This window comes from Anas acuta, chromosome 1 (genome assembly GCF_963932015.1).
Source record: "Anas acuta chromosome 1, bAnaAcu1.1, whole genome shotgun sequence".
Taxonomy (NCBI): Eukaryota; Metazoa; Chordata; class Aves; order Anseriformes; family Anatidae; genus Anas; species Anas acuta.
Window position 1 is genome coordinate 179,395,469 of NC_088979.1, and position 10,875 is coordinate 179,406,343.

Genomic DNA, 10,875 nt, shown 5'->3' on the forward strand with positions numbered 1-10,875 from the left:
CTGAACAAGACACCCATGGCAGCTCAAAAGCACTTCTTGGTCCTCGACATCAGGGTGCCCATGGCTAGGGAAAGACGGGCTGAGACAGCAGCTGGTGAGCGGCAAGTTACAAAAACGTCACTGTCTCAACTCCTAAGACAGGGCTCCAGAAGTGATCTTGGGCAGAGCCAACTTCAGACAGGTGGAGTTGCACCTGCCAAAACTGAAAAGTGCCATGGCCTGTGAAGCCACTGAGCCCGCCAGCCTTGCTGTGACTCTCAGCTCGTCCTTCCTCCACAGAGCAGCCTGCCCTCAGAGTGCCCTCACAGATACTGCTCTGCACGTTCATTTTGACTCATAACGACAACTGCATCTGCGTTCACCTGCTACGTATGACAACAGAAGGAGCACCAAGGAGGGAACAGACAACTCACAATACAAGAAGCAGCATGGAAAAAAACAACACAGGCATGAACATTAACAGACAAAAAAAAAAAAAAGACAAAATCCTGCAGAATCCAGAGCTCATGTTTACCTATCACATAGCCAGTTTCAAGGGCTCAGCCTCACTAAGGGCAGGCCACTCTGCCTCCTCACTACCAGCAGTTGTCAAGGCAGAAGCCAGAAACTGCCCCAGGTCAACCGTTCATTTTAATCTGGACGACACCAGTTCTCAGCACTCCGTTTTTACCTCAGAGCTAGTACTAAGACATTTTGCCTCTGTAAGACAGTGCTCTGCTTGTAAGCCTTTTCCATAGGCTCCATACACAATTCACGGGGACTTCTGCACCAGTGGAGAACAACACCTCACAGAAAGAAAGAGGGGCAAGACCCCAAATACAAATATGTATGCCACCTCTTCTTGCAGCTGGCCATTGGTCTTCTCCAGTTTTTCCTGAGAGCCACGCAGAGCAGACAGCTCTTCTTGCAGGTCGCAATTTTGTGCTTCTAGCTGCCTGCGTTTTTCAGACTCCATCTCCAGCTGCTGCGAAAGTTCTTTGAGCTGTGGAGAGCAAAGCACAAAGGGGTAGGGCGTCAAGATGGTGTTTGTCACCTTCTGACTTGGTATTGAAAGTAAAGGCAGGCTCGTCTTTTAACAGAACAGCTTTTAGATCACTGCTGGCAGGATTCCCCAAGTTTCCATCCTTCCTCGGTTCTTCTGCAGGGAGACGAGACTGGCCTGAAAGGTGCTAGGGACGTTCTTGCCCGAAATGCTCCTCTGCTCGTGGGACATCAAACACGCCTCTACCCAGACACCAGAAAGAACGCCTATTGTGTGTGTGTTGGGGGAAGCGCTGCAGTGCAGAACGGAGTAGGCACGAGCAACCAATGCTCTTCCTGCCGTTACTCTGAAAGCTTTGGAAACAGTGCCTCAGGAGGCCACTTTGACAGAGCTGCTGGAGCTAGGCCTTTTCTCTCTAGGTCAGAGCTGATGTGTGGTTGCAAGGATACGGAGGATATAGCAGATGTTCCATTAAGTCCCAAAGGTCAGCTGTGGTGCTGTCTTGCTCTCCTCCTCCAAAGGCCCGTTGTGTTGGTCACCAGCAGAAAGGGGGGAAGAAGGGAAGAGAAAGCACAACCGCTCTCAGATTTATCCCTATAGTGCAGCCTTTCCATACCTCAGCTTTAGCCGTTCTCAATTCCTCTCGCAAGCGCTCTGCGTCTTTCTCATCGTCCCTGCGCTGGCTCTCAGTAGCCTCAGGTGGGGCTTCTGACACAGACAGACTTTCAGGAGCACCAGGAAGCTCCATCTGCAGCTGTCTGTCTCGATCCTAAAGAAATGGGGTTCCGTGAGCATGACAAAGTCAGTGAGAACCTGGGAATATGAGCTGTGCTTTTACTCATTAGCTTCTACAACGAGGTCAGTCTTCTGCCTGAAACAAAGCATTGGAAGCGCGCCACCGCCGGGCATCTGCACAGCTGGGGACCTCTCTCCATCTTTCTTAGCCTCAACCACCAGCAGCTCTTTGTGAGGGTTTCTGTTTCTTAAAACACAGGGGAGGCTTAAGGTTTTTTCTCTTCTTGGAACATAGGCTGAGAGACTGGGCAGGGGCTTTCTGCCTACACAAAAAGGCGGGCAGCGGAGAATGGACTCTGCAGAACTGTTGTTGCCTCCAGGGGCATTTCAGCACTTGCAAAGCAGAGGCCAGACTTCTTCTGCCAGAGCTTAAGCATGGCCTGGAATCTCCCTGCAGCTTCTGAGAACATGCTCGCAACCAAGGCATGCACACTGAAAGCAGAGCTGCAAGCCCTCAGTGCTATTCTCTGGTATGCCTTCGTTGTTGGCCTTAAAAATTGCCACGTGAAGGTTACCAGAGCGCTGGTGAGGTATGGTGAAAAGCAACAGGCCACTCCCAGCCAGCCCCTTTGAGAAGCTCAGAAGATTTTAAGCAGCGGGAAGAACCTTTGCTGCTTTGTTATGTAGAATATGCTTCCCCTCGACTGGAACTCTAACTGAAAGGCCAGCTGCAGTGAGACCCAGGTCTCCTAGCAGCTTGGCCAACCTTTTTTAGAAGCGAGTTTTTACAGACAGCAAACTACTCTGGTCATACCTCCCCACCAGAAGGGGGCTCCTAATGCACTGCCTTGCCCCTCCAGCTTGCAAAAAGCTCCCCAAAGAGCTTTCTGTGTTGGTCAGCAGCAGAGAGGGGGAAGAAGGGCAGAGAAAGGGCAACCACCCTCAGATTTATCCTTATAGTGCAGCCTTTACATACCTCAGCTTTAAATACGTTCAGTTGTGCTCGCAAGTACTGTATGCCTTTCTCCATGTCACTGCGCTGGCTCTCAGTATATTCGCGTGTGGCTTCTTGTAACCTTAATAGTCTTTGAAGAGCAACAGGAAGCTCCAGCTGCAGCTCTCTGTCTCGATCCTAAAGAAATGGGGTTCCGTGAGTGTGAGAAAGTCAGTGAGAACATGGGAATATGAGCCGTGCTTTTACTCTTTGTTCTACTATTAGGTTAGTCTTCTGAGTGAAATGAAGGGTCAGACCCACACAAGCACCAGGCATCTGCGCAGCTGGGAACCTCTCTCCATCTTTCTTAGGTTCAACTATCAGCAGCTCTCTGTATGAGCCATGCTCTGCTATCCCTTGGTTGTTGGCCTAAAACTTGTCCATCTAAAGGTTATTTTAGTGCTGGTGGCGTACGGTCAAAAGCAATAATCCACTTATGGCCAGTTCTTTTGAGAAGCTCAGAAGATTTTAAGCAGCAGGAAGAACCTTTGCTGCTTCATTATGTAGAATATGCTTCCCCTCGACTGGAACTGTAACGGAACGGCCGGCTGCAGCAGGACCCAGGTCTCCTAGCAGTTTCACCAGCTCAGTGCAAACTGAAGAGCTGGGCTGGAGCACAAGTAGTTCAAGGGCCCCCAGTCACAACCATGTGGCAGAGGCAGCAACAGAGGGAAGCGAGCCCAGAGGTAAACTTGCCCCAAAGTAAGCGAGCCAAGTGGCAGACAGTGGGTCCTTCACAGAAAGTACCTTGTGATCCGTGGGCAATTCAGCGTCTTCCTCCTGCTCTGCTCCTACAGCTGGCAGGGCGCCTACAAGGGATGGACGAAGCAAGACAGTGTGAGCATTCCTGGCACTCTGCGTTTCCCTGCCAGTCAAGCCCTGACCCCAAATAAGGGAAAGGGTCTGACATCAGGCCACAGTCCTCATCAGCTCTTCCACACTACAGGATCCTACCTTCTCCATCCAAAGCACGTGTGTGAAATAGAAAACGCTCAGTCGTCAGAGGGCAAAATCTGCTGGGGACTGCTGTGTCTTGTGCAGCATCAGCAGAAGCTTCTCCCGTCTTTTCGCAGTGTGCGCGTTCTACCAGTTTCCTGGCAATGCTACACGTAGAAAGAGAGAACGTACAGGCAGTCAGATCCAAAACATCCTTGCCCAGGATCCTTGCTCTTGCCGAGGACAGCAACTGACTTGGAACCGGTTCAGAACTGTCTGTGTGCGGTGTCAGTCTCCCCACGATGGTGGACCTGCTACGCCACCAGGGATCTCTTTGAGGGTTTATCTGAAGGGACACTGGTAAGATCCCCACTGAAAGAACAGGCGCCTCTTTCCTGGCCAGTGGAGTGGAACTGGGCTTAGTAACGCAAGCGGGATTTCTAATTTTCTTTTCATTAAACTTTATGCATCTACCACAGAGGGTGACAAATCAGCATGGACACTCTGACAACTCAGCCGCTCTAACAGCGACGTACAAAACACTCACCCAATGTGTCCCGACTGGAGAGCATAATCCACAGCCGTGTAGCCAGCAACATCTTTGCAAGTAATGGTAGCACCGTAGGAAAGAAGTAGGTCTACTACATCCATTTCCCCAACAGAAGCGGCAAGCATAAGAGCAGTCCTAAAGCATCCAAAAGATGATATATGAAACATAGCAGCATTTGCAGGCTCTGTGTTGTTGTTATTGTAATCCCTGTTTACTCCCCAAACAATTCCCTCCCCGATTCCTACAAGCTCAGGGAAAGCAAAGCCACACACAGGGGAGTGTTGCAGGACTGAGGCTGGAAGGCACCTCGGGACGCCTCCTGGCCAACTGCCTCCCCAGAACAGACTCAGCCCAGACCACGGGTCCAGACCACGTTGCTCAAGGCTTCTTCTATGCTGCTCTTCAAAGCCTCCAAGGATGGAGGCTGCTCAAACCCCTGGCACCACCTGCTCCCCTGATTAACCTTCCTCATGCCGAGAGGGTTTCTCCTAAGCAGCTCTGGGAAGGCCTCTTGTTTCACTTAATGCCCATTGTCTCTCGGACAACACTGACTCTCTCTCTCCTGATCCTTCCAGTGACAATGCTAAGGAGACCCGCATGCACTTTGGAGCAATGCCTCACCTTCCAAAGTCATTTTTAGCACACACAGTCGCTCCTTTTTGAAGAAGAAAGTTTACCATCTCTTTATGATTGCTGGAGATGGCAAGAAGAAGCGGGGTATTTCCCCCCTGAAAGGATAAAGAATCCCAGTCAGAACAGCCCAGATGAATTAGGTGCCTTTCCCAAAGAGCAGCGCTACCCAAATTCAAAACTTACCCAGTTCTTTGCTTCAAGGCGTGCACCATGCTCAACTAACATCTCTGTTAGAGATGTGCTGGGAGCTGCGGCAGCCAGGTGAAGGGCAGAGTTGCCTCCGTAACCTTCCAGGTTTGGGTCGGCATGGTGCTCTAGCAGAATCGCCACGCATTCTTCATGCTGGCTCTCCACTGCCTGCAAACAACACAAAGAAAAGGAAGGACTCGTGCCATGTTTCACTCTGTCACAGCTACAGCAGCTTCCCAGTGCTGGAAGATAAGAGCGTCTTCCAAGACGAGCTCGTGTACGCCTATTACGTGCCGATTGCAACTTTCAGGTTTCTCTACAGGTTGGTGTGAAGAATGCAGCAAGACACTTGTCACTTGAAGCACAATCGATAAAGCCCCACTTAGAGCAGAGTAACGTGTTCCACATACCTTCATCAGTGGCGATCTGCCAGTGTTGTCGCAAAGGTTCAGCAGGCACTTCTCTTGCACCAGGAATCGAACAACATCTGCATGGCCGTTCGCACAAGCAAGGTGCAGAGGTGTCCTAAAACCAAAATAAATTAGCTTTCCACAGGCAGGCAGTGCCCGAAATCACTCCCGGCTCTGGAACACGCGCAGGGCCACAAGTCTCCACTTGCCAATGCCAAGTGGAACGTAAGCTTTGGAGGCTGTGGAACTCCATGAAGACTGTGAAGTCCGTGTAAGCCTCCGAGTTTTTCCACAATCAAAACGGCACAAAAGCAGCAGAAGGGCGGTGAACGCCCCGACGCTGATCACCCACCAGACAGGAGAGAACTGCTAATGCCCGAGCGGCCGCTAAACAACCCCACAGGGAGAGGACAGGGCGGTGGCGGTCGGCGGCACACCCTTCGAGCAGCGCTCGAGCCGCCCCAGCAATTCCAAGCAAAGCTGGATTTTTCCCCTCTGCCAGCTGAGAGGGAAAAGCCCTCGCAGTGATCAGCTCTGACCCAGGGTTCCAGGGGAGGCGGTGCCCTTGCTGCCGTGCTCCTGACTCTGCCCTGCGCTTCAGCCGTCTCTCCGCGCAGGGCTGAAGGCTTTGCCAAGGGCTGGTAGGAGCACGTTCCCCTGACTATGTCCAGTGCCAGTGACTGCCTGGCCGGACGAGGCCCCGTCTCAGCCCTCCATCGCCTCAGCTCTTGCTGACACCTGCTGCAGAAGGAGGGTTGGTGCCAGAGCCGCGTACGCAGTGGCACCAGGCTGAAGCTCGCACGCCACAGGAGAGCGATCCCAGCCCGAGCCTTTAAGATGCTCCCCAGCCCCTCACCGCTTTGCCTGGTCCAGACGGTTTTTGCCTAGTCTCTTCAGCCACCAGTGCTTCCTCAGCCGGGCCAGGTCGCCACGGGCAGCTGCGCGGTGCAGCCCATGCAGGCCCTCCTCTGGCAGCTGGTGGGCATCGCTGTCTCTGGACAGCAAAGTGCTGCTGGGCATCGGACTATCCATGCTGCAGCAAGGATGTGGGCACAAGCCCAGCTGGGGCCACCGGAGCCCTGCGGGCCCTGCTTGGGTCCGACACGGACAGGCGCAGGGGCAGGGGAGCCGAGCCCCGAGCAGCGGCTGTGGCCTGGCACTTCCAGGCAGGGCAGGGACGCACCGAGACTCCCAGCCAGGGCAATGCTGTTGCTCCCACAGCAGAGGCAACAGCACTGAGCACTGCTGGGGGCACTGTACTGTGTCTCAGCATTGTGTCACATTACGTCACAATGGGCGTCACCAGGGGCGTCACTAGGCGTCACCAGAGCGTCCCTAGGTGTCGCCTTAAGTTGGAGGGCCACACTGCCCCACACTCCAGCAGTGACTGCGGCAGTTTCTGGCTCCTGCCTTCAGAGCTCTTTGTGCCTCAGTTGACGTTCTTCCGCAGCGTGGATGGGGATCTGGGGCCATGCGACGGGGCTGGGCTCCTCAGGAGGCACCGAGAACATGCCTGGCTGGCAAGGGCACTGCATTACTTCCCTGGGGCCATGGTTGAGCTGGCACCTGCCCCAGTTGTACTGGGTCTGGCTGGGATGGAGCTAACATTCCCTGCAGCAGCCCATACAGGGTTGTTCTCTGCACTTGTACGGAATCATTAAGGTTGGAAGTTGCCTTCAGGATCATCTGGTCCAACCGTCACCCTACTACCACTGTCACTCACTAACCCACGTCCCTAAGCGCCAGGTCCAGCCTTTCCTTGAACACCCCCAGGGACAGTGACGCCACCACCTCCCTGGGCAACCCGCTCCAATGCCCGACTGCTCTTTCTGAGGAGAAATGTCTCCTAATTTATAAGCTTATCCTCCCCTGGTGCAGCTTGAGGCCATTCCCTCCAATCCTGCCACTAGTTACCTGAGAGAAGAGGTGGACCCCCAGCTCGCCACACCTTCCTTTCAGGTAGCTGTAGACAGCAACGAGGTCTCCCCTGAGCCTCCTCTTCTCCAGACTAAACAACCCCAATTGCCTCAGCCGCTCCTCACAGGACTTGTGCTCCTGGCCCCTCACCAGCTTCGCAGCCCTCTTCCCGTTCCAGGGCCTCGATGTCCTTCTTGCACTGAGGAGCCCAAAGCCAAACACAGTACTCAAGGTGCAGCCTCACCAGAGCAGAGGACAGAGAAAAAATCACCTCCCTGTTCCTGCCGGCTGTGCTGTTCCTGATACTAACCAGGATGCCACTGGTCTTCTTGGACACCTGGGCACACTGCCAGCTAATGTTCAGGCCAGCATGGACCAACACGCCCGGATCCTTTTCCTCTGCACAGCTCTTGAGCCACTCTCCCCCAAGCCTGTGGCGCTGCATGAGATTGTTGTGGCCAAAGTGCAGGACCCGGCACTTAGCCATGTTGAACGTCATCCCATTGGCCTCTGCCCATCGAAGCATCCTGTCCAGGTCACTCTGCAGGGCCTTCTGTATTTTAGGAGTAGTTTTAGCTGTATTTTAGGAGTAGTTTTCCAAAGAATGCCCAGTTTGAATGCTTAGGGAGTAGGGACACTCGAGGATGAAGCGGGCTGCAGAGGACTAAGGCTAACAACACTGGTGTGCAATAGTCCTTTGCAGGTTCCCTTCAGATGTTCTGCGTGGAGCCTGTGGAATTTCTTTCACTAACTTCTGAAAAGCTTGAAGTTGGAGGTGAAAATGTGTTCCTGCCTTAAGCATTTCCCTCTTATTGTGCGTTTCCCTGTTTTCACAGCTGAACATTATTACAGATCAGATGAAGGTGGAGCAGAGGACGTCCCAGTCCAGGAAACAAGGCGTGGTCCTACCAAGGTGGAGGAAGTCTGCCAACACTTGCCTTCAGCCCCCTAATTCAGGCAGTTTCCAGGCAGTGCGCAAGAGCAGCCATTGCCCCCACCATGCTGGCAAGAACGCAGCGGTTCTGTGCAGATAACAGCCTGCCTTTAATTCCAAGTTCTGTCGCCCACCACCTTGGCATGTAATAAACCATGTCATGTAGTGCGGGTCTTTGTCGTCTTCTCTTCTCCCTTCTGGGCTTTGCTTCTCCCCTCCCCTACTCATTTGACCTTTCCCTCTAATTCCTGCCGCTGGCAGGGGCACAGCATTACTTCCCCATCCATGGCTGCGGTTGATCTGGCAGCTGTCCTGGCTCACCCCCGCACTCTCCTAGGCACGGGGCAGCACCGTGCCCACATGCAGGGACAGTCCCCCCCTGACGTCCAGCTCCTGCGGGGCCATTCTTCACTTGTGCTGCCACAGTGGTGCTGCTGCATTGGTGACAGCGGCTGAAGGTGTTCCCGTGCTCCAGACCGTCTGGGTGCCCTCCCCAGCGATGGCCCTCCCCAGATTTGCCAGAGGAATGGCAGAAGATCTCTTCCTATAGGAGTATTGGGTTTACATAGCCAGGTTTTATCTGCAGGGCGCTGCAGGGGTAGCCTCTGTGAGAAGAGTCCAGAAGGTGCCCCATGTTAGATAAGGGCCAGATTCCGTTGGCTCCAAAGGGACCTGATGCTGGCCAGAGATGAGCCAAAAATTGCTCTTTGTGCATCCGTGAGAGCATATTTAAGAAAGGGAAAACAAACAAAGCACACAGTGACACAACTGCAGCTGGGAGAGTGAGGGGTGAGAACCAGCCCTGCAGCCCCCAAGCTCAGTGCAGCAGGAGGGCAGGAGGTGCTCCAGGCACGCAGCAGCAGTTCCCTTGCAGCTCGTGGAGAGGCCCCTGGTGGAGCAGGCTGTCCCCCTGCAGCCCATGGGTCCCGCATGGAGCAGATCTCCACGCTGCAGCCCCCCCATGGGTGGAGGAGCCCCCGGTGGAGCAGGTGGCTGTGGCCTGGAGGAGGCTGCGGCCCATGGAGAGCCCCCGCAGGAGCAGGCCCCGGGCCGGAGCTGCAGCCCGTGGAGAGGAGCCCGTGCAGGAGCAGGGGGTCTGGGGGATGCTGATGCCCGTGGGGGACCCGTGCTGGAGCAGTTTGCTCCTGGGGGATGGACCCTGTGGTACCGAGCCATGCGGGAGCAGTGCTTGAAGAGCTGCTGCCTGTGGGCAGCCCCCGCAGGCTCTGTCCGGGGCATCTCGCGGGAGGGACCCCATGTGGAGCAGGCGCAGAGGGTGACCGTGAAGGAGCGGTGGAGACAAAAGCATCAGGGACTGACCGCAGCACCCATTCCCCCATGCTCTTTGGGGTAAGAAGGTGGAAGAGGGTGGATGGGAGGAAGGTGGTTTTGGTTTCTTTCCTTTGTTTCTAACTTCTGTAGCTTGTTAATAATAGCCAATAGGTTTTATTAATTTCCATACTCTGAGTTTGTTTTGCCCTTCACAATAATTGTTGAGTGATCTCCCCGTTCTTGTCTCAACCCTTGAGCCCTTTCCTCCTTTCGAGGAGGGGGAGTGAGCAAGCGGTTGTGGTGGAGCTCAGCTGCCCACCGGAGTAAAACCACTGCAGAGGTGTGTCCCACAGTCACTGCATAGGCCAACAAGAAGTCTTGCAATGTGAATCCTTCACAGTGGATGAGAAGTGCCCCCTGCCCCCTTCTTTTGCTCCCTCCATAGAGGTTCACAGTCCGAGGCAGTCGCGTGCTGTGGCGGAGCAGGGGATCACAGTGGCCAGGCGCTTTTCCTCATCGAGGTCACTGGAGGCAGGCGAGGGAGCCACAAGGACCTGGCAAGTCGACTCCATGCTTCAAGACTTCCTCCAGCCAGAAGGAAAGAAGGGTAATGGTTGTAGGCGACTCCCTTCTGAAGGGAACAGAGGGTCACGTATGTTAGGTAGACCCTACCCATAGGGAAGTCTGCAGCCTACCTGGGGCTTGGGTCAAGGCCATTCCCAGGAAACTTCCTGACCTTGTTAGCCCCTCCGATTTTTCCCCATTAGTGAGAATTCAGGCTGGCAGTGATGAAATTGCTGAGAGAAGCGTGGAGGCTACCAAAAGGGACTTCAGGGGACTGAGGCAATTGCTGGATGCAGTGGGCACGCAGGTGGTGTTTTCCTCTATCCCTTCAGCCCTCCCCGAATTTGCCAGATGAGTGTCAGAAGATCTCTTTATATGGGAGAGCCCGAGTCTCCTTCCCAGGAGAACACCTTGCTCAGAGGATGCTGGTTTAAAGCCTACAAATCATTTGCCCTGCATTCAGAAATCCGGCCACAGCATTAAAGCTCTCTGCCAGCCTCATGGACAGTGTGGTTGAGGTCCCCCGCTTGTCGTGGGCTATCCCTTTTGCAAGGGAACCATTTCTAGCCACAGGAGGCAAATGACACCTCTGTCTTTGTGTATTCTCCCTTTGGCCGTCCCAAGCCCTTGTCCCTAGCTTGCCCCTGAGTTTCCCTTGGTACTGTGAAACTCACAAGACACATCTGCAAAAGGCTTGGTCTGACTGTCACAACGGAAATAACACATTTGCTGTTCAGAGGATGCTCCTGGCCAGCAAGG

At 54.1% G+C, this 10,875-nt stretch overlaps 1 protein-coding gene across 1 annotated transcript; it reads right to left on the reverse strand.

Annotated features, from left to right (window-relative positions):
* Positions 1-494: 494 nt before the first annotated feature.
* LOC137849445 (POTE ankyrin domain family member B-like) lies at positions 495-6,449 on the reverse strand. Its single transcript, XM_068669096.1, has 10 exons — positions 6,286-6,449; positions 5,430-5,544; positions 5,014-5,187; positions 4,819-4,925; positions 4,195-4,332; positions 3,666-3,814; positions 3,459-3,520; positions 2,694-2,849; positions 1,599-1,751; positions 495-982 (listed from the first exon to the last, which is right to left on the reverse strand). Exons 1-10 carry the CDS (start codon positions 6,447-6,449, stop codon positions 752-754), a joined length of 1,449 nt encoding a protein of 482 aa, XP_068525197.1. The 3' UTR covers positions 495-751.
* Positions 6,450-10,875: the final 4,426 nt, after the last annotated feature.